Source organism: Phocoena sinus, chromosome 4 (genome assembly GCF_008692025.1).
Source record: "Phocoena sinus isolate mPhoSin1 chromosome 4, mPhoSin1.pri, whole genome shotgun sequence".
Classification (NCBI taxonomy): Eukaryota; Metazoa; Chordata; class Mammalia; order Artiodactyla; family Phocoenidae; genus Phocoena; species Phocoena sinus.
In genome coordinates, this window is record NC_045766.1 from 137,376,044 (window position 1) to 137,399,578 (window position 23,535).

General features: G+C 51.4%; 1 protein-coding gene across 1 annotated transcript in view; it reads left to right on the plus strand.

Moving 5' to 3' along the window:
* The first annotated feature begins 84 nt into the window (after positions 1–84).
* SIM2 (SIM bHLH transcription factor 2) overlaps positions 85–23,535 on the plus strand; it is a 46,613-nt gene continuing 23,162 nt past the window's right edge. The window contains exons 1-5 of the mRNA XM_032631426.1: positions 85–888; positions 9,248–9,330; positions 12,330–12,419; positions 19,633–19,741; positions 23,048–23,133. Coding sequence (XP_032487317.1) covers positions 714–888; positions 9,248–9,330; positions 12,330–12,419; positions 19,633–19,741; positions 23,048–23,133 — 543 coding nt within the window. The 5' untranslated portion in view covers positions 85–713. The remainder of the gene's footprint in view (positions 889–9,247; positions 9,331–12,329; positions 12,420–19,632; positions 19,742–23,047; positions 23,134–23,535) is intronic.

Here is a 23,535-nt window from a genome sequence, read left to right on the forward strand (position 1 = left end):
TCCCTCCCCCCCTTCCTGCCCCCCCTCCTCCCCGGGCCGCGGCTGCCGAGTGCTCCGCCCGAAGGCGGGTCCGCCATAAACAAACGCGGCTCGGTTGCACGTGGACCGCTGAGCTGCTGCGCCTCGCGACAGATCGCGGGCTCTGGGCGCCGCATCACCAGGCACAGGGAACCGCCAGGGAGGGCAGGAGAGCGCACCCGGGCCGGGCCCCAGCCGCGTCCGCTCATCTCCCGCTCCATGGCTCCGCAGCCGCAGCCGCCCGTGCCGTCCTCCAGCCTGGAGGGGCCTCACGGCAGCGGGTACGAACACCCGGCCAAGGACTAAACAGCACCGCCGCCTCCTCGCCGGCCACTCTCCACCCCTAAGGAAAGCCGAGGCAGGGGAGACAAGAGGGAGGAAGGAAGAGCGAGCCGAAGCGAGCGGGAAGCCAGGGCTTGGGTCGCCGCGGGACAGTCCGGCCCGGAGGAGGCTGCGCCCGGGGCGGTGGCGGGAGGAGCGCGGGGCGGCGTCCCCGTGTTGCGCCGAGCTCCCGGCCCACGGCTGCAGAAAGGCGTCTTGGTGCCCCTGGTCGGCCTCACGCACCTGCCCGCGGCCGGCGCCCCACGCTCACCTGGTCTGCGGGGCCCCCTTCCCCATCGCCGCCGCTGCAGCCAGAGCGGAGCTCCGCGGGCCTGGAGCACGGCCGGGTCTAATATGCCCGGAGCCGAGGCGCGATGAAGGAGAAGTCGAAGAATGCGGCCAAGACCAGGAGGGAGAAGGAAAATGGCGAGTTTTATGAGCTGGCCAAGCTGCTCCCGCTGCCATCGGCCATCACCTCGCAGCTGGACAAGGCGTCCATCATCCGACTCACCACGAGCTACCTGAAGATGCGCGCTGTCTTTCCCGAAGGTGAGGCCGCAGGTGGGCGGCCGGGAGCGCTAGGGGGCCCAAGCGGGGAGCCAGAGCTGGCCCGGAGGGGCTGCCTGAGCCTTCCGGCTGGTGCCAAAACATCTTGGGGAGGTCGCTCCGGGAACATCGGCTCCTCCTGGAGAGAGGGGCCAGGGCCCTGGTGCCAGAGACACCAGGACATCTTCTGGCCCAGGGCTGGGGGGTAGGGAGGGGCGAACCAGGGATGGTTCCATGAGCGTACTAGTCCAATCTGGTCTTTCTTCTTTCCTTCCTTTCTTTCTTCATTTCTTTAACTCCCCCTTTTATTTTTCTCCTTCTTACTTTCTTTCCGTGGAGGGGAAGCACAGTGCACCCGGGCCGGAGGTGAAGGGTGCTTGCTGGTCCCTGGGAGAGAGTGGAGTACACCAGGAGGCCCAGGTCCTGCAGGCCCCAGCTCCCAGCGGAACACTTGCAGGGACTTGGGCCTCAGACTCAGGCCTCTCAGGTGGTCTCTTCTCTGCTCGCCGTTCTTGGGGCTGGGGCTCTGGAAGTCTGGGTGGGAGAGACTCACCTCAAACAGGTGAGCCGAGATGGGGCAGGAGAGAAGGGGAGGGTTAATTCGGAAATGGCAGGCGGGCCTGAGCGTAGTCTTCTTTTCTAGATTGGATTATAATCCCGGAGGGGCAGGTGCCATGGTGGGCAAGGGTCACCAGGACCCACGGGCCCAGCAGGCTCTCAGCGGTCAGAAGTGGTGGCGCACTGGGTGGGCATTCCCTGCCAGGACATGGCCCGTGGGTGACAGTAGCTGCCAGGTGGGCACCTCTGAGCAGCAGGGCTGGAGGAGGCCGATCACCACAGCATCCCTTTTGGTGTCCCGGTGGTTCTGAACCGACCACCTTCCAACGTCTCTGTCCCCAGCCACGTTGGCCCCGGCCTGGCGGAAGAGATTAGGGCGCTTGTCTGAGACCCTCTGCTCCAGCACCTGATGGGTACCCCCCAACCTGAAGGCCGAGGATCCACTAGAGCTGCGGCAGCCTCTGGAGCGTCAGAAGCCGGTGCACGACTAGGGAGACAACTTTAGCCACAGGGCACGGGGAGGGTCGCTGCAGAGCCGCGACAGGTGTCTCTCCAGCGCAGGGCACCTCCATTAAGGCAGCTCCAGGCCAGGCAATCGACCTGAAGTCAGTAAACTCGCCCTCTTTGCGGTGGGCGCCCCTAAGCCTGTTATTTGTAATCGTCTCTGGGCCATAAACTGCCCCGTACACCACCTCCCGGCTGGAGCTCCTGGGGCCCGGCCCCCAGCGTGACCTCCAGCCGGGCAGTGTGCTGGCTGGGGAGCTGAGCGCCACTGGACAGGGAGCTGAGGGGGCCAGAAGCGGTGGCCTGTCCTCTCCGGAGCCTTCCAGCTGTGCTGTGCGGCCAGGCGGGCACTTTCCTCCCTGGAGCAGGAGCCTGTGACCTGGCTGCCACAGCCCAGAGCTCTTAAAAGGGAAAGTTCTTTTCCTTTCCCAGCCCGATCAACCGAGGGGCCCCCCTCCCCGCTCCTGCCCGTCCCGCTGGGAGCCGCGGCCCAGTGGACGCTATTTGTCAGCCCTCCAGCGACGTAGAGATGATTCCTCCCCTGCTGAAGTTTTCAGTGAAAATTAAAGGAGAATTGGGTTTCATAAGAGCCGAGTCTCCTTCCAACCCTGGGAGGAGGGATGGTAACTGGTTTGCTCGGGTGAACCGTTTCTTAATCCACATACTGCAAAGCAGGTGTGGAGCCCAGACAGCACATAAGCCTTCTCTCCTGTCCCCCTCCCACCCCACTGGAAATACAAATTACAAAGACATGATCAGAAGATTAAATGATGTCAAGTGAGCCAGAAATTGAGGCCTGGAGAAAGGGGCTAATTGCTAGCCACTTGTTGTTTGGGGCTTTCCAGGAAAGCGGCTAAAAACTGGAAAGTGGTGTGTATATGCTTCTGCAAACATTAAACTGGGTCTGTAGATTCCAGCGCTGCGAAGCGAGGCTGCAGGCCTTGGGACCCCGAGTTGCTTGGCCCTGAGCAGGTTGCAGGGGTGCGCTGGCTGTGGTCTGGCCCTTGAGCACCAGGCCCCTGTGCTTTGTTCCTAGCGGTCTAGTTGAGGGGCGGCCTGGGTCTCCTGGGCGTGACCATTGAGACTGGAACTCCAGGCGGGGTCGGGGAGAGCTATGTGGCCCTAGAGTTTTGGAAATAGTCCCGAACCTAAGGGGGTCCCGATTCCTCCAAAATGGGGAGCAGGCGGTGATCTAGACCGCAGCGCTTCCTGCAGCGCTGAAGCTGGGAGCAGGGGCGCTCGCCTGCACGGTGGGCCAGCAGCCTCCGGACGCCTCCCTGCGCTCGGAGGCCTGGGGCCTGCAGACCTTCCCCCTCCATTCAGTCTGCGATCGGAGAGAAGAGGAGCTGGGTGGGTGCCTGGGGCAGAGGAAAAGAAGCGTTTAGAAAGACCTCAATTACGCAAAGTGACTCGTTCGCCCCTCCCGTGGCTCTGAAGGACGAAGGGTGGGAGCGCGGAAGCAGCGTCCGAAACTGATTTAACCTGTTCTCAGGAGACTGCGCCAGGGAGGCGGTGCGGGAGGCGGACGGGGCCTGGCGGAGCCGCGAGGGTCCGGACGCGGGCGTCAGGGAGGCTTTAGCGGCCAACCCGGTCCTGCGCCGCGGCGGGAACTCCTGGACCTGCTCCGGCTCTCGGCGGCAAACGGAAAGATACCGAGCGGACCCGATGTGCCCAGCGCAGCCTCGCTGTGTGATAGCCAAGCCGGATCCCTGGGTGAAGAAGAATCTAGAAGCCAAGTTAGGGCTTTGGGAGTTAGAAAACGAAGAGCACAGTCCGAGGAACCACAGGAATCGCCAGACTAACCCTCAGTATTTGAGGAAATTGAGGCCTGAGAGGGGCGGGCCTTTCCCAAGGTCCCCCGCGAGGGCAGGGCAGGCGGGAAGGCCGGTGTGTCGCCTGTGCTTCTGTGCGCAGGAGAGGCCGCTGGCCTCGGCTCCTTTCATCCCGAGACCCCCAGGCAGGAGGAGAGAAAGAGGAGCTCGGAGAAGCCCCAGGACAGGGGCAGAGAGGCGACTGGAGCCAGGTGGACACTCCGCGGAGAGGCCAGTCCGCAAGCTTGGGGGTGCTGGCAAGCCAGACAGCTGGTTCAAGGCTCGGCTCTGTCAAGCTGCCCCGCTGGGCCTCGGTCTTCTTGTCTGTAAAATGGGCCCATTAGCAACTCCATCGCTGCGCAGGGTTCCCGGGATCGGGTATGAGGAAGCAGGCGGGCGCAGGTGGAAATCCACTGTGTTCTTACTCCAGTCAGTCCTTCCTGTGAGCTCGCCGCCTTCCTTGGGCCAGATGCGACCTTAACGGTGGCGCGCCCCACTCGGTTGATCTCCGGGACTCACTGCCTGGAGTTGGAAGCTGAGCTGTTTTCGGGGTTCCCACCGTTTTCTCCCCTTTAACTGCGAACTGAGAAGTGGAAGGTAGAAGGGCAGGGAAGAGGGCAGGAGAGCAAGGCTGGCTCCGGCAGTGGACTCGGAACTGAAAGCTTGGTGAGTTAATGTGGTTGGGAAGGCCTGCTACTCACACGGCTCAGGGAAACGCTGGGGCCCAGGGTCTCCCTGCCCTCTTTGCAGCGTGGCCTTCACTTCTGGAGAGGGGGCACTGTGGAAACACAGAAGCACCCGGGGTGGCAGAAGTCTGCTGCTCTCTGGCCATAGCTGCGTGGTGACCACGCTGGGCAGGATGCAGGGCAAGCTCCCCCATCTGGTGATCCACACCGGGCCCCAGGAGGTACGAGTCAGAGCCGCGGGAGCTCCCCGGCCAATCACCAGGGTTAGGCCTCTTCCTAGGAGCTGGGGTTCCTGTGCCCAGCTGTGGGGCAGAGCGTGGCCTCCCCTCCGGGCACTTGTACCGAAAGGGCCCGAGGAGGGACTGGCTGCAGGTCCCAGCTCAGGAGTGGAGCTGGAAGCTGAGGCTGATCGTGGGAAGAGAACAGAGCCCCTCTTCCCGCTTCCCACCAAGATCCCAGACAGGTGTGGGCGAGAGAGAGGCAGGGACTGCAGCACTCACCACAACTTTTTACTGCAAAGAAGTGAACATGTCACACGCACAGTAAATGGGGTTGGAGGCCTGAATTATTGCAGTGGCTGGATTTGTCTGGGTTTACATTCAGAGTCCTTCCCACTCAATGCGCGTGCGCGCGCGCGCGCCCACACACACACACACACACACACACACACACACACACACACACACACCCCTGAGTGCCAAGGGGAGGTGCGGGGGTCAGGGCGGTCCTAGAAATTGTTGTCGGGAATGGAAACACTTTGATTTAGAGGGTTTGGTGAGGAGAAACTCGCCCTAACCCGACATGGAGTCACAGATCCGAGGCCTTTCCCTGCCGCAGCCCGAAATAATGTAGTTTTTTTTTTTTTTTTAAGTAGACTTATTTTTTAGAATAAAGTGGGGTTTTACAACCCTCTCCCCGTCTCTACTTGGAAGCCTGCCAGGCTGTGCGCCGGGTCCGGGAGGGAAAGTTCACAGAGGCGGAGCGGGAAGCTCGGCAGTGGCGATGGGAACTCCAGAACTGCGGGGGCCCTGGAGGTGGGAGCGAGGATGTAGAGCGCGGGCGCCGCAGATTCAGCTCCCGGAGGCCAGCGCCCAAGACCGGCTCGGGGCGCTCCGGGGCGCGGACTGAAGCCTGGCCGGCGCGGCGCTGGCCACGCGCGCTCCTGAGCGCGGACTCGGCCGAGGCGCCCTCCCATCCTGCAAGGTCTAAGCATCAGGCGACCAGGTCTCCGGGCGCTTGCGTCGTCCGTGGTCTGTGCATGTACAACACTGGCCCATGGCCAGGCAGGCCGGGCTGGAATCCCCTCCCTTCCCCCACCCAGAGCCAAACCCTGTCGGGGCATCTCTACCTACCACCCCCTTCACACACCCTCTGGGCCGCTGTGCAGCTGTGGGTTTCTAAAAGGGTGCAAGGGCCGGGCTTTTCAGGGACCCAGTGACCGCGAACCATTCCAAAGCCAGAAGAGGACTGAATTACCACCATTTTAGATACCCGAGGTTGCCCTCGGGGAAGTGTGAGAACCGCTGTCCATCCTGGAAGTTCTTAGCCGAGTCTAGACCCTTCTCTGGGGCAGGACCCATTGGTCACTGGCCACAGTAAGTCCTGCTAACGAGTCCAGAGGAAGGAGCGAACCTAACTGCCTCCTTCAGGTCTCAACTCGTCTGTCCCCCTCACCTGAGAGGGTGACCCTATCTCACAGTGAGGGAACCCCTGCACACTGTCCCCTTTACTGGGAAATCAGATCGTTTGTGTGATTTGATGTTTATGGTCTGTGACCTGCACCTCGCTGAAGACCTGGTACCGCAGGCACCCAAGAGCTGTTTGTTGACTGACTCACTGAGCACCCAGAGAGGAGGGACCATATTTAGATAGCTTCTGTGGTGGGCAGGGCCTGACGGGGTTTAAACCAAACAGCCCGCTCGCTGAGTGTGGGTACAAGTGCAAGCACCCACGGACCCTTGGAGGCAGAGGGGAAAAGGGGACACTTGGCTCCCTTTCCCTCTGACCTAGTGGCTGACCCCCCTCCCCAGTGACCTGGCCAGCTGGATTCCCAGTAGCAGGGAGTGCCCATCTGATTCCCCTATTGACACATGTAGGGCAAGCAGGACCCCAAACCCTGGCCGGAAACTACAGGCCAGGGTTGGAACCTCCCCTGTCTTGCTCCCCTGCAGTCACTGGGATGGGGTGGGGTGGGGATTTCCCAGAATCAGGCCAAACAGACCACCAATGGCTGATAACCTTGGAGGAGCTTAGCGCAGTCTCTTCTTACACTCCTGCCCTCATTTTTCTAACAAATACAGCCCTTTGTGAGGTCCAGATAAGGGCCACAGGCCTAGTGCCTCACTTTTTCAGGAGTATGTATGGCTTTATAGTAACAAGATGATTTTTTTGTTACAAACCTTCCCTTATTTAGTCTCTGCATTCAGCCCAAAGTAGATTTTTACGGGCCCAGGGGAAAAGTCTCGCCCATAGAGGTTTCTAATGGAAGAGCTGGTAGCACTATCACCCTGTGAGGTGGCGTGGGGGTAGGGATGCTTAAGGAGAGCCTCCCCACCATCTGCTCCCCCTTGTGTCAGGTCCAAACCCCCGCTGGCAAAGCGGAGGCATCAAGAAATAAAACGAAAAATTATAATGATGTAAGAGACAGGCTTTGAATCATACGGAAAAATTGTCCTGTGCAGCCAATGCACTTTTTACATGTGAGGCCAGAGCTTTCGACAAGGCTTTTGGGAGACCCAGGCAGGGGAGTTTGGTTTGGGGGTCATTCCCAAAGAAGGTACAGATTTCCCCCAGGTCACTCAGCCCCAGGTGCTGTCAGGAGCCAAGGCTGGAGGCGGTGCTCACTGTCAACAGAAAGCCGGGCAAAGGTGGCTTGGCCCAAACCAGGGGACGGGCCCAGGAGCAGAGTAAAGAACAGTTATAGGGGCGCCTTTGTCCATTTTCAGACACCAGAATTCCTGGGCCCTTATTATGTTTTTTTCTTCATTCAGGGCCCGGAGGCTTCTAAATTTTGGTTCTTTCCATTTCCGGTTAAATGGAGTCAACGCCACCACCAGTAGGCCGGCCTCTTGGGTGCTGGGGAGGAAGGAGCTACCGTGAGAGCCAGTGGCCCTATAATATGGTCACTGTGGTCATCCTTGGGAGTGAGAGTGGGGTGGGCAGTGATTTCCTGGGGTTAAAGAGACACCTCCGTTCACGTGCTGGAATCTGGGGGGTGTGAGGCTGCGATCATATTTGGGAGATGAGAATATGTGGAAATGAGCCACTTCCTTATGGGGAGACCAGGATAAACCTCTAATTCTAGAGCCAGGAGAAGAATTAAAGGCCATCCCTTTCTTAGTTGCATAATAGAAATTGCCGAAAGAAGGGTCTCCAATGTCTCTGCGGGGGCCCTGGGCCTGGAGGTGCATTTTCCGCCTGCTAGGATCGAGGGTTCCAGAAGTCGCGATGCCCCGGGCGCCCCAAGGACAGTGGGGAGACCCAGTGTGCCTGCGCGACCCTCTCCGGAAACCCACTCGCTGCCGCCTGCTTGGAGGGGCTTTTCGGTCTTGGGAATGGGCCTCGGATTCGCTCTGGTCCCTGGTCGCACACTCCCGGGGCAGCGGGCAGGGGGCCGGTCAGACCCGCAATTCTGGCGGGAGGGGAGACGGACGCGCCCGCGCGACCCACAGCTTACCCGCAGGGTCGCAGCCCTGGTGGGAGGCGCGCGAGGGGCCTAGAGCCTGGGGGGCGTTCTTCGCGGGGGATGGGGGGGGGCGTTGCTAGCACAGCGGTCCCCTGTCTTTGCGGCCTCGCGCCCGGCCCGCGGCGCTCGCTGGAGGGTTTCGGGCCAGGCCGCCAGCAGGACGCCTGGGAGCGGCTGGGGTTCTCCCAGCTGGCGTTTAGCGCCGCAATCTCACCCGGCTTTCCTGCTTCTTCCCGGGCGTGCAGGCAAAGCCTGGGATCTCCGGGGACACGGCAGCTGAACCGAGGGCGCAGGAGAGAGATGTTCTCTCGAGCTGGGCTGCCTTGGCCCTGGTGGGCCTTCTGTAACACCTGTGGCCTTCGGGGAGGTGGTGGGGGAGCAACGGAGGCCTTGGAGGGACAGTTAAGCGGAGGGGCTGCGAGACCCCAATTATGTGCCAACAAACACCTCCCAGTTACCGTCTAGTATACACACGGCTCTCCCCGCCTTCGGCCCGTACCGCACCCGCTGCTGGCGACTTAGGAGTTCGCCTTCTGGAAGCCCCCAGGTAACCCCTTCCCAGGCTGTAGCTCTTAGATTGGAAGAGTGTGGGCGCTCCTTGGGGCCCCTGTGAGGGCTGGAGAGTCCGGGGTGGGGGAGGGGAGAGATTACAGGGGGTTGGAAAAGTTTTGGTTTTTTGGTTTGTTTGTTTGTTTTGTCGTTTTAATGCCGGAAAAGCTGCCTCCAGGACGGCGAGGGCTTTACGTTCGGGCCTCTCTGTCTTTGGGAAAGTGCATGGCTGCCGGCGGCGCAGGGAAGGGAGAGAGGAAGGACCCTTGGGGGAATATTTACTGGTCAAATCGATATCCCCGTTTGGCTACGAGGATGGCCGATTTCACAGCAGATTAGATTACTTTGTGGCATTTCAAATAAAACGGCAATTTCAGAGCCGTGAGCACGTGGGCGACCCACGGGAGCTGTGGGCCTGGCCGGCTTGGACCCAAGGCCTCGGCGGGAATTTCTCCTCTGGCCTTTTCCTTTTTAATCGAAGGCAAAGGGGCGACGGCCGGCGGGGCGCCGGGTGCCGAGGCCTCTAGCTGGGCGCTGCTGTTTACCGGTTTGCTTTATCCCCCGTCCAGGTTTAGGAGACGCGTGGGGACAGCCGAGCCGCGCGGGGCCCCTGGACAGCGTCGCGAAGGAGCTGGGATCGCACCTGCTGCAGGTAGTAGGACCGCCGCGGGGTGAAAAGCGCCGCCGCCACCATCGGCCTTGGCCCGCCCGGGTAGGGGCTCCCTTCCGACCCCACCGTCCCAGTCTCCAGGGGTCCCTCCTCAAGGAGCCCCGGGCGGATCCACAGGCCGCCCCCAGGCTGCAGAGGTCTCCCGAGGCAGTGATCGGACTTCGGGCCAATTCCCCCCAACTCCCCTCGGAGGGCCGGGACTGCGGGTGGATTCCGCTCAACCAGCCCCCCATCAACCCCACACCTGGCACCCTCTCCCCCGCCCCAGCCCCAGGACTCTCTAGCCCACGAGACCTAGGCCGAAGCGCGCCCCTGGGTGTGGTTCAGTCCTCTCCAACCTTACTTCCTTTGGCAAACTTTTATGGAGCTCTTGCTCTGTGCCAGATGCTGTGCCAGGCGCCGGAGCCAGAGGAGTGATCCGGCTGCTCTGAGCCAGAGGGAGGCAGAGCCTAAAGCGTCTGACAATTGTGTGTGTCTGGAGAGGTTGCAGTAGAGGAGAGACAGCATCAATAACTGAGTATTAGCAGTTGACATTTACTGAGCGTTTGCTACCGGCCAACTGTTCTAAATCTTACTATATCATTTCTCTTCACCAGCCACCTAGAGTGTGTTCTATTTTTAACTGCATTTTTTTCAGAGCAAGAAGTTGAGGCACAGAAAGGTTAAGCAACATGCCTGAGGTTCCACAGCCAGTGGTGGAGCCTTGTTCAACTCAAGTGGTCCTGCTCACAGCATGGTGCGACCTCCGGGGCCACCTGGCTCACGGAGGAAGTCCTTGCTTGGTTTGTGTCAGCCGCTTAGCGCCCCAGCCCGGAGCCATTCAGTCCGCGGTTACTAAACCGCCCCTGACCTCGGATTTCCTTCACGGTGTCTGGGGCTCGGGTGGGGTAACCGTGCGCACGACCGGCCACTTCCAAGTCCGCGGCTGGCGCTAGGTGGGCACAGAAACGCCTCGTGTCTCGGAATCTTTCAAATGCCCTTTACAGAGCCTCATCAACGACCCGATTCATTCCCCCTCCCGTCATTTGTCTCTGCCACCGAAAAATGCCTACCGAGAGCTATTTTGCATTTCCTCCTTCTATTTTGTGTTTTCTTTATAAGGGGGAAAAAAAAAGTTGGCTACGGAACTCTGTCTTGGGTCAGCGAGTCGGCTCCGCGCTTCGCAGAAGCAGATCTTTTCAAAACTCTTTTGCCCCAAATGCCCTAGCGTGATTTATTTTTTTAAATGCATGAGCTGGGGAAGAGAAGATCCCGGGATGTACTTGAAACCCGAGGCTTTTACAACATAAAGCTAGTGGTGTGGGAGCCGGCCGGGAAATGGTGCTCTTGGAGCCCTTCCCGCACGCCCTTTGCTCTGCCCGCAAGCTCGGGTCCAGCTCCGTGCGCGGTATTTTAAGTGTTTGATGTTCCTACATATTATAAGTGACACTAATATCAGAGACAACTAAGTGCCAGGGAGTTCCAGTGAAAACCTGGCGGCAAAGTCAACGCCCCCAAGTTTCTCCACTGTACATTTATTTAATTCCAGAGTGTGTCTGTGGATGGGCGGCTTTGCAGTTAATATACTTGCAAGCGCATTAGGTCGTTTGCAGCTATGAAAGCATAACCAACATTTTCCATTAAGAGTATTATTTTTTAAGCTACCACTGGCAACCTTCAGAATTTAATTTTGATAACTTTTTCTCTTTTACTCATATGGCTGTCTGATACTATTTCACTAAATGTATCTCTTTAATTATTTCGGAGTTAAGCAAGAATGCAAAATGTGCCAAAACGTGGATAACTTCAGAAATTGCTGAATAGTTTATATCTTTGAAAAGGAGTTTAGTTGGGGAAATATTTTGTAGCTGAGTTAGAAACATGAAAGTCGGGCTTATAATCAAGATGTTGATTTCAACCTCAGCACAGGGAAAGCTAATGATAGCTTAGCTGGCAAAGAAGATTTTGCAGCAAAACTGTATTTGAGACACAGAGTGTAAGGATATCTTTCAGGTTTCACTTCTACATTCTTTTTAGGCCCCCCTCCAAAGAGGGGGCGGATTTAGAAAAACCAAAGGTAATCTGGTTTCAATTACATGCTGTAAAAATAGAATTTGTGGCCAGAAATTAATTTGGAATATCTTTTTATGGGGGCAATGTTGTGGGTTGTATGGGTCTTTCACCAACTTTATTGCTTTTCTTTGGTTCTGGATCTAAAATATGAATGAGTAAATAAAATGCAGTTTCCTTTCTTCAAAAATAATTTAGTCTTTTTATCCTTGCCACACATAAATATGATCATTACCCTTTATTTGACTTAATTACCTCTTATAATTTTACTTTTTTTTTGAGGGCTAGCCAAGTTAGGCAAAATCAGAATATCATTTAGGTAGCTTTAATTTTTCAGAAATTGATACTTTTTCTCCTTGAATTTTGCAAAGGTTGTTTGATCTCTTGCAGATTCTAAATAATTAATTTTGTAGACAGAGTCTGTTAAAAATAACCAGGTATTTTATTTTCTGGGGAGTGGTAGTGTTCGGAATTTATTATTCAAATGGTACTTAGGGATAACTAGAAAATTGTGGCAAATAAAGCATATGTTCTAGTGGTATAAACGGCTGCCAGTTATGATATGAAATGGTCTATACAGTGGTAGATTTTCCCCTAAGTACCATAGAACTCCGGATTTGTGCTAAGTGCTAAAATAACCCCAACAATAAAGCTACTACGTTTAAACTGAGCATGATAGGAATTCTCAAATGTTTCGCCTGATTTTTGTGATATAGATGTAAGACTGTTTTTAAAGTCCTTTAAAAGCATTTGAGAGCCTGGCTGGGGTACTAAACCTACAGTCCTTCTCTTGGTCCCGGGGCGCCGTTTCTGCATTTAACAATGTACGTTGATTGAATACTTTATACATTTCTCCATCCCAGTGCCAGTACAATGATCAGGTTTAAGTCTAGTGTCTATTATCTCTTACCCTGATGCTTTTTCTTTTACAGACTTTGGATGGATTTGTTTTTGTGGTAGCATCTGACGGCAAAATCATGTATATTTCGGAAACAGCTTCTGTACATTTAGGCTTGTCCCAGGTGGGTATTGACTAATTTTATGTACAACCAAAATAATAAGTTAAGCGTTGGCGGATCTTGACAGCCTTACCCAACTTGAAAATGAGTCTGTCCTAGTGTCTACTTTTGTGCCTGAACGTAATCCAAAATCGTCTTTTTCGGCCGGCCCGCGGGGCTTTTCTTCTCCGTGTTATGTTTCACTTTTCTACTTTCTTTTTCCTTTGGGGCTAATGCCTCGTAATGTCTCTGCCACAGTCAGCCTTGTCCAATAGCCTGGACTCCGCTTATACAGTAAAGTTCTCTGCCGCTAACAAGAGCTTCACAAAGGGAGATTTTTCAGTCCACGCTTGATGGTCTGCACGTGGTATTGTGAGTTGCTATGAAAGAGAGGCAAGCTGATGTAGAGCATGGATTTTATGCAGAATGTGCTTTGGGGAGAGAGAAAAGTGGGGGTAGATTTATGAGTGTTCACATGGAATTCAGGGTAATTTTTCCTGAGTTTTTCCAGTTCAGTGGTCGTTTCAGTAAAGCATTTTATATGCTTGTGATAGAAACTCATAAAACTCAGTTTACTACTGTTTTGCACAGCAAGGTCCTGGTTTCTTTAGAACATTTAAATATCACTTATTTTTCTGAAACTGTCTTCTAAAAGGGGTTCATTCCCTAGAGGAGAGAGGTGCACTGTTTTCTCTGTCCTGTCAAGCCAAGGGTTTGGTAGAGGACTTGGCTACTTGTCTGGGCTGTGGCCAGTCTGGATGGTGGGAGAGTCTACTGATTGTTGCACATTTCTGATTTCACAAGCATGGATCATGATTCTAAGAGTCACATTGTTTTATACGTATAGGGGCTAAATGTTTCTTTACGTTGTGAATTATCAGAGTGCTTTTTTTCATTACAACTGAAGACACACTAGAATTAATTAGATCCAGGAAATGGGCTCCCAGGAGGCACATAAATAATCCGTGCTGCACCAGCCTCCTCCTGTAGTTAAGCCAAAATAAAACATGCCAATTAAAGTGGCTTGGGCTTTCTCATTGAAAAACAAAATTACCAATTTGGAAACCTGCATCTGGTGTATTCCTCTTCTTTTTCTGCCAAGATGTTTTTTAAACTTTCCATTTGTTTACAACCTTCTTTTCAATGGATGTATATCCTTATCCATGTCCAAGTGGGTTTCTGCGCCTGTGTGTTTTCTTCTGCAAAGTCTTCTAAAGCGAATCACATATTAAAATTGTTTGGCGTTTTCTGTTCTCTTCCTCTTCTCTTCTTTTATGATACCAGGTCTCCCAGATGAGATTTATTAAGGCTTGTCTCTTTCACCTATGTGACTCATGGGATTAGTGTACTTGTAGAATGGGAAATACTATTGGAAATATGAAATTTTCTCTTTTTATATTTTCCAAAATTATTATTCTCTGAATTTCCACCTCATTATTCTCTGAATATTTAGAATTATTTAAGACCCTTTAGTTAGACCCAGCCTGGTTTCTACTCCTGACTTGATTTGTGGCTGAGTGCCCTTGATCAGATTCCTTAACTTTTTAAATTGTAACTTATAAAACCTTTGATAAGTCTTATAATAATGTCACAAACAAGACAAAACATTTCACATACTTTAAAAATGGCTGGTCATGGGCTTCCCTGGTGGGGCAGTGGTTGAGAGTCCGCCTGCCGATGCAGGGGACACAGGTTCGTGCCCCAGTCTGGGAAGATCCCACATGCCGCGGAGCAGCTGTGCCCGTGAGCCATGGCCGCTGAGCCTGTGCGTCCGGAGCCTGGACTCCGCAACGAGAGAGGCCACAACAGTGAGAGGCCCACGTACTGCAAAAAAAAAAAAAAAAAAAAAAAGCTGGTCAAAAAAGAAAATGACTGGTCAAACATACTTTAAAATTGATAGAGTCACCTTTACTGAATATTAAATTTAGATCTGAGCTCCCTAGCAGTCAAAGCAAAAAGGGAAATGCATTTTGTTGTATGGTTTTCATTGTCTGATACGGGCAGGCAATTGACCTCTCTGTACCATAACTTAAATAAGAAAATAATGCCTGCTCTACTACTCTTTTAGGATCATGGTGAGAAACATACCAGGGGCCCATGTGATTTATAAACTATAGGGAGCTCCACAAAACCAGGCATTGTAAGTTTTATTAGAACTGTACTTCAAATAGCACAAAAGTCGCTTCAAATAGCATCCTTTGGTGGGCACATATTAGGGATAATTAGTCATGGGGAATGTTCTGGCACATCATAAGGCGCTGTGCACATATCAGGACCTTCCAGTTCATTCTGTCAGGCTGCTCAGTCTGGCATTCTACATCTCTCTTTCGCTCTCTGTCATTTTTCTCTTTTCACATGGGAAATGAAAATGATTGTTTTTGAACACAATAATTAAGAATGACCAAAACATTGGATAGGTAACAAATATATCTCCTGTTCATGATAAACACCACGAAAGGAAATTCTTTTTTCTTTGGATTTTTGAATTTTATTTAATTTATTTTTTTATACAGCAGGTTCTTATTAGTTACCTATTTTATACATATTAGTGTATACATGTCAATCCCAATCTCCCAATTCATCCCACCACCCCGCCACAGCTTTCCCCCCTTGGTGTCCATATGTTTGTTCTCTACATCTGTGTCTCACTTTCTGCCTTGCAAACCTGTTCATCTGTACCATTTTTCTAGGTTCCACATATATGCATTAATATATGATATTTGTTTTTCTCTTTCTGACTTATTTCACTCTGTGACAGTCTCTAGATCCATCCACGTCTCTACAAATGACCAAGAAAGGAAATTTAAGCAGAATTGGAATTTAAATTATATTTCCTTTTGGTCCTAATGCAGATGTAAAACTTTGTATATCATAATTTTGTATTTTCCAAAAAAATTGTAAAGATGCCTTTTGTCTGTATGGTGCCAGGAGAAGTGTCAATTTAAAATAAGTCAAACTGCCTGTCCGTGTAGGACGGCTAATTTTTTTCTGATCTCCTGGCGGGACTATCTCACTATCAGTCTCCAGCTACAAAAACACTTTCACGCTGATGTCTGGGGAGTGTTTCATGGTGAACTGTTTAAATAAGCAACAACAAACTTTTCCCTCAAATCTGCCTCCTCTTCCCAGTTAACTCTGCAGAAGGAAACCTAGGCAGAATCACAATGTGTATTTTTTTCTGTCTCCTTAAATAGTAAAATAAGGTATTGAAAAGAATGTCAAATACCCAACTTCTGTTTAAAAGAATTTTTTTGCACCTTTTAGATTATTTTTACTAGTAGTAGTATAAGTCAGACAAACATATCAAACATGAAAACTTTAATTAAAATAGGCTTCAAGATTTTTTTTAATCACCAGAGATAAAAGTGTTAATAAAATTTTACCCACTAGTCAGAGTAACCTTTTAAACAGGTTTTCTGATGAATAAGGGCAGTAATAGCTTATATTTACGTAACGCCCTTCTGTGTTCCAAGAACTTTCAATTATTCTCTATAACGATATCTCTAAGTAAAGACATTTTTCACATTAATTCGGGGTTAAACTCTATGTTAGCAGCTCCTAGGGAACCTAAGCTCCTAGGTTTGCCATAATTGTGTGATAATTCATAGCAAACTGGTGGTTTTTTGTTTTTTTAATCTGCACTATCTAAATAACTTTCTGAACTGTTTGAGAATATAAAAACGATTCTTTATGTGTTATAAGCCCATCCCAATTCAGGGCCTTTTACTGAACTTTTTTAAAAGCATGTATTGGAATGAGAAGTCTGCCTCATATGGTAGAGTTTATTAATTTATTTTTGCTTTTAAATTAGTAAATGCAGCAATCCTGGCTGTCAGACTTTGGTACCAAAAAGTGACAGGGAGAACCACAAAATGCTAATTGTCTCCTCAGCCCGTAGTGCAAGTTGGGAAAAGAGTCAGCCATCTGCCTGAAAATTCTATTTGGTATATGCACACATTCATAATACAAAATAATCCATATAGACCCACATCTACTTGGAAGACGTGGAGTTGGGGAAGCACTTTGTATCCACCAAGTTTATTAAATGATTTAGTTTCATGGTTTTTTGGTTAATGTCATTAACTTATATTTGAAGAAGGAAAAAAGCCCTGCATACCTGCTGTGTATTTCTTCAAACATTTTAAAGTATCCTTGTGGTTTAAATTTCCTTCCGGAAGTTGCATATGGTGTATAACATCTAGGTAACTCGTATACATTCTCACGTAATGTAGATATGTATGAAATAGCTGTTCACGAGATACATAAAGGAAAATGTAATATTTGAGAGTGTGGCCGGAAGGACGACTGTAAAAATAACCACGGTGTTGTTTGGGGCCATAAGACCTAATCCTTTCACTTTTGAAATAAAGAGAAAGAACCGGCGTTTAATGTTTGTTGACATAACTTGAACCCTGAAACCCAAACCGTCTTTTTTTAAAATGGTTAATTTACCATAGTCAGCAAAACACCCAAAGCAGAGGAATGTGTGTTTCCAGAGTACTGGGTGAGTTTCCCCTTCTGACCCAGAATATATCCATTTAGTGCTGTATTTATCATATGTAGTTTTCTTGGCAGGAAGAAAAGCTATTCAGCAAAACATAAAAAAGCTCTTAGTAGGAAAGCAATTCATTTTGTAGTTAGCTGGGTTTTACAGATACCAAAATATCACATTGAAGGTCTCTTTTAATAAGGTTGTTGTATGAGAGCTGGGGAGTTTTATAGCAACAACCATAATTTTTTTTTTTTTTTTTTTTTGGTGAGGTAGTCACATTTCTTTCAACATTCAAAAGCACGAATAGATATGTCAATACAGGAAACACCATGTCAACCGTAATTTTAAGTCAAGGTCAGTGCTGTTTTATCATTCCAAAATTTGTCTTTAAAAACATTTCCGTTACTTGAAGACTACTTTACTTGCTAGACAGCCTTAGAGGTTTATCACTAACCCGAGTATTCAGAAAATCAAGCCTTTTAATTCATGGACCTTCACTCTTCTCACTCTCCAAAGGCATGTGATGAGAATGGGATCTTTGGAAACAGATAAAGCTACTTTGGGATTAAAACACAAATCGGATCCCTATGAGCCCAGATGCAAGTCTTTTTGCGAATGTACGAAGGTGTTTCTCTAAAAAGACATCAGTCACTTTTTTCTCAAAGAGAACTTGGAGCAAACCAGAATTGTCATTTTCCCCTAAAAACCTGGGTAAGGGAGAAATGATAGGCCAGCACGCACAAAAATTCTATTTTTTATTTTTTCGTTTTTAAAATAAACCATTGAAATTGTGAATCAACTTAAACAATAGCTCCCTTATTTATTAGCCTCTCTCACTCCCCACCGGACAGCATCTCTAGGGCTGCCCTCAGGAAAAAGGAGATTGTCCGGTCCCAAATGCCTGACATAAGTGTTGCTGATTTATTTAAACTTTTTAAGGATTAACAGGACTGACTTAAAAGAAGGATATTTCGTTTTTATTCTTTTATTTTTAATGAAATCCTATAGTAACTTTTTACATAGACAAATATCCATTTGGGTCATTAACAAAGTGGCAGGCTGGGGAGGTAGAGAGGGAACATTTCTGCAAGAGGATTCTCTCTGTTGCTCTGTATAATATTGGGAAAAACATTCCGTGAATAATGCAGAAAATAGAACTGTGAAACCTGTTTTAGGGACAAGATTACTTAGCAGGTCAGAAACATAACTTGTCCTGAATTGAAAGGCAACTCACACATCTTAACACATTGGGAGAAGTGGCTGGGCGGAGTGGGACTGACTTCACCTCTCTGCGGCCCCCTGATCCCGAGTAAAGAGATTATGGCCTTGACGCTGATTTGGAACGGTGGCTCCTGGGAGAACCTCTCCATTAAACGGCCTGGCTGGGGCTGCCCTGCTGTGTGAGACGGCACTGTTGGGGCTGCCCCTTTACCGAGAATTGAGTCTCTGCTCCGATTGAGAGCAGCCAAAAAAACAGGCGGCAAGACACACTTAAAAATAACGAGGGGGTGATTGGGACAAGCCTGGCTTTGCTCTCTGATCTCGCCCTGTCCCCTGGGGGCGGGGCTGAGAAAGTCCCCAGACCCACCCAAGGCTCTGTGCCACGCCAAGGCAGTTCCTCACGCTCTCAGCATCTTCCTGAACTGGGCTGTGGGGCTCCCACTGGCTGCAGTAGGAGTACCGTCACTGCCCCCACCTCCAGTACTCTAGGTGCGCTGACGCTGACTCACTGCCATTGTCTGCACTGTTGATCTCTGAAAAAGGATCCCCCCCCCACCCCACTTCTCAGAAGGCTGCACCGTTGGTGGTAGTTTCTGGAACATTCTATGCCACTGCCCATCTTCCGATGGGTGAGGGGCCCAGGTCCTGAGAATCTCTGTCATCCCCTGTCATGACACTTCTGTTTGGGAGAACAATCAAAAATTCTCAAGGTTAGGACCTGAGTCTCCGGGGACCTCTGTGGAAAGATCGTAACTATGGTGCTTTCCTGGAAACGCTCTTGCCTGCAAAGCAGGGTCCAGTCCAACAAGGACATGGCCTCTAGGCCTGCGTGCTGTCCTCTGTGGGGTGTGTCTGGAAGTAGGTGGTGTCCGAATGTCGGGGGAGCAGCCCCAAGGTCGTGTGGCTCTCTGGAGTGACCCACAGCCTCCCAGAGGTCACTCAGCCACCCAGCCGCACCCAAGGGCGGGAGCCGTGGATTTAGCACAGGCACCCTGGACCAGGAAGGCCACAGACAGGTTTCTGCCCACGTGAAAGGCCCAGCAGGGTCCGAAGGAAAGGACCTTGCTGGGGGCGAGTCTTCCTCGAGCACAGGGTGCCCCCGAGGCTCCCGTGCTCAGCCTCTGTGTGCGCGAGCTGTCGCAGGGACCCTGCTCTGGACGTGGCCACTGGCCTCCTGGCCACCAGTCCCTACAGGCAGCAGGTGGAGGATGGGGCTGGCTCTGATTTAAGCCGCCTCCCGTGTGAAGGATGCTCCCAGGCCAGGAGGGTCGCCCGGTCCACAGTGCACCTTTTCCATACTTCACTCCTGCTCAGGACGCCCCCTGGCCTTGTTGGGAGACAGCTGGGTGCTGACTGAGAAAAGGCAAACATTTGTGTGAGGGTAAGGTGTGGGTTGTGCACAGAGATCAAGGTCCTGTCTCTCCCTGGCAGGTGCGTACCCATAATACACCTTACACCTTCACCTCTCCACCTCCCCGAAGTCCTAGAGAAGATTCCTGACCCCTCCCTTCCTTTCCGCGGCAGGTGGAGCTCACGGGCAACAGCATTTACGAGTACATCCATCCTTCCGACCACGATGAGATGACTGCTGTCCTGACAGCCCACCAGCCTCTTCACCATCACCTGCTCCAAGGTATTTCCTCCAGACGAAAAGAAACCAGAATGAACGCCGGACGATGCTCTTTGCTGTGACCCTAGGGCTTAGTTTCCCATGATACCCAGCCAGGCCTCTCCAGCAAACATGCAGGGTCCACCAACTGGGGATTTGTTTTTATGCTTCTGTTCTTTAAAGCAACTACTGATCCCCTTTCACGTGCCAGAGACTGTGTGAGGTGCACGGTAGGAGACAGAGAAAAGTGGTCCAAGGCTTCCACCCCAAGGTGCTCTTGGTTTACAATGCCAGCGACACAGGTCTAGACCTGGGCTTCTTAACCAGAACGTCCAAGGATAAAACTCGGGGCGGGGGGCATGAAATTGCATGGGGAAAATTACATCTTTATTCCCTCTAGGTGAAATCTAGCACTTCCTTTGCTTGTAGATTGTAGACAGTAAGCCTTCTTACTATCACGAGTACCTGTGGCTTTGCCTACAACAAGATTCACAGATATTTTCATTTCACCTTATGGTTGTTTCAGGTATTTAAACATATCGGTTATGCTTACCACTACTTTGAAATTTCAGGAGCTGTGAGTCTGCTACAGGATCTTGTCATTTAATGTGTTAATAAAGTAGCACATTTATAACCACAGCACCACTTGTTGGAATATTTTGATGTTTTTCAATACACCTGATCCCCTTTGTAATCTCATATATTTTATGCGCTCAGAAACGTTATTCTGGGTGGGGATCTGCAGGTTTTGTGCCACAGCACGAGTCAGTTAAGAAGCCTTGGTCTAGATGGATGAGGCAGGTCCGTCTTGCTGACCTGGCTCCATTTGGCGACAGGAGTTTTCTCTTGACAGTCTCAACATTTAGCACGTATTAACGTGGTCCCCGCTGTTTTAAGCACCCTGTTAGAACAGTTGTGGCATGGCTGTTTAGTAAGGGTGTGGAACATGTCTTCACACAAATGACTCCTTAATTTACAATTGCCATGTGTGCTAGGAAGACACAGAAGAACTTAATCCAGGGGTCCCGGCCTTGTAACTCTCTCTGATGGCCCAATGAGACCAACCAGTATGCTGACCAAAGGGTCTCTTGTCTGCTTTGGACTATGGTATCCCAACTCGGCCAAAATCCCCTAGTGAGGCAAAATGCCAAAGAAGAAGTGTCAAAAGTGACGAGAATGGGGTAGCCGGCCACAGAAAGAAAAAAAAAAGGGGGTTCCATTCTTACCGCTTCCTCCTGAGATGGGTCATTCTGAGGCCAGGAGGAGAGAACACATATAGCACACTCAGTTTTAAAACCCCTTGCAGGGCTTCCTTGGTGGCGCTGTGGTTGAGAGTCTGCCTGCCGATGCAGGGGACACGGGTTCGTGCCCCAGTCCAGGAAGATCTCACATGCCGCAAAAAAAAACCCTTGCAGGTCCAGGTCTGTGGCCCCCATGTTCTAGCCCCAGAAATAGTCACCATGTGTCTACCAAGGAGGGAGACTGGTATGTTGCTTTCTGAAATGAGATGGGGGCTTAGTTGTAGCTATGGCCTGTGGTGCTTCAGTCCTTGGAAATGGTCCGGCTGCATAAATGAACAGGAATACGACTCCGAAGAAATAATTTCCAACAAGATAAGGGCTAGGCGAGCACATTGCTTCCGAATCTAATGCTTTCACTTTGGGGTTGTTAAAAGTCGGACAAAGACAGCTGGAATCTTAGAGAATTCCTCAGAACATTGTGGGGGGTGTGTGTGTGTGTGTGTGTTTAATTGAAGTATAGTTGATTCACAATGTTCTATTAGTTTCAGGTGTACAGCAAAGTGATTCGGTTTTATACATATTCTTTGTCAGATTCTTTTCCACTATAGGCTTTTACAAGATACTGAATGTGTTGTTATTGTTTTAAAAAGTTACAGTGTGTTAATTGCACGGGAATGGGCTTTCTGCCAGTAGCTCCGGTTTCATTTTACCCTTCCACGTCTTAGCCTTTAAAAAAGTATTTAGAAAATGACAGCAAATGGGAGTATCCAGAGACCCGTCCAGTTTCCTGCGGGGTCCACGTCTAAGGTGGGCCAACAGTACAAGAGGAGAAGGTCTGGGAGACGTGGGGTCTCCCACTGACTCATTTCCACAGCCAACCGAGTGTTCAGGCTCTGAGGTTCACAGCACCTGGTTTTCACCTCATCTGTAGAGTTGGTTTTCTGTGTCTGAATTGGCCTCCTTGTTTTATGGTAATTGTGTGAGAAGTGGGCTCTCCCCAAAACTGGATAGTTAATTACTGGGTGATGGTTTTTACACCTGAGCGTGCTCTTCTGGAAATGGGGTAGACAGGCCGCCATGTTAGAGGGAAGCCTTCTGCCTCCAGATCCCAGCTGTGCAGAGAAATTGTGGGTAAATATGGCAGCCCCTCCAACTAGGGGAGGGGGGCCTCTGAGGTGATGCCCTTATCTCCACTGGGCAGTGCCCTCAGGGAGGGGCGGAAGGCCTTGCTTCCATTCCTAGCGGTAACCTTTCTTTAAAAATTAATTTATTAACCACCACCAAAGAGCTGTTTATTTAGAGTGGAATGACCTCGCTCTCACCCTGGGGCGAGGACAGTCTGCCATCCGTGCCCAGAGAGCTGGTGTCCGCTCACTAAAGCAGAGGGTGTTTCCTTGGGGGACGTTTGCATTTGCAGTAGTGAGGTCGGAGATTCGTGTGTGAGGCCTGCGATGGGAACGAAGGAAAGGCTTTGGGCCAGAGAAAGGGGCAGGGGGGTGGGCGTCCATCCAGGGCTGTAACTGAGGGTGAAAGCTTTGATCTGGCCCAGTGGGTCTGCTGGGTCCTTTGCCCCATCCCAGGATGCAGGGCAGTCTCGGTGCCCATGGCCGTGGGCGCACTGGCACGAGGGGCCCTGGGGCCGGCTCCCTCTGCCAGGGAAAGGCCTGCACTTCTGACTCTCAGTCAGTCAGAGGGGGGACGTCAGATGTTTCTGGGCTTCCCGGCAAGCTTGGCACCCGCCCAGGGCTGGCCAAGGCAATGCTCCTGGCACCAGGCCTCTCTGTGGCCACCATCAGGGGACCACGGCAGGTTGAGCAGGGCTGGGTTGCTACGCATGGATCCTCACCTTGGCCCCAGGTTGGCGTTTAGCGAGGTCTTGCTGTAGCCATATTTCGGGCTCCCCCTTTCTGGAGCACGTGGAAGCTGCGCCGGGTCCTGACCACCGCCTCTCTGGGTGGGGTTCTGGGTGGACTGGGCCAAGGCCTCTGGCTGCGTGATCTGGTCCAGAGGGTTTATTGGGAGTGTTGGGATAAAGTCAGGGGAAGCATCGTGGGACAGTTTGCCAATCTAACCTCACGCCTGCTTTCAGAGTATGAGATCGAGAGGTCGTTCTTTCTTCGAATGAAGTGTGTCTTGGCGAAAAGAAACGCCGGCCTGACCTGCAGCGGATACAAGGTACCGGGAGCCAAGGGCTTACGGGTGGGAAGGGCGCAGTGGTGGGTCGGTGGGTCTTCGCTGTGGTTTGTGCTTCGCTTCACGTTCAGGAACGTCTGCAGACAGGAAGGCACCGCTGCCTAATGTAGAACTTTCTAGGGATGCTACTCATGGCAAGTGTGAGAGCTGGAATCTTACAGGGATATTCCAGGCAGGCTGGATTTCGTTGTCTGAGGCCAGGAATCAATGGGGCTAAGGGTAGAATTTGACCTTGGCACCTTCGGGTTCTACATTGCATGCAGGGCAGGACCGCTGGAGCAGCCGCGCCTCGACTTCCTCCTGCCTCAGAGGAGAGAGGGTCATCAGCCCACCACTCTGGGGCTAGAGGCAGACGGGAGCCTTTTTGCGGGAGAAATTGTATAA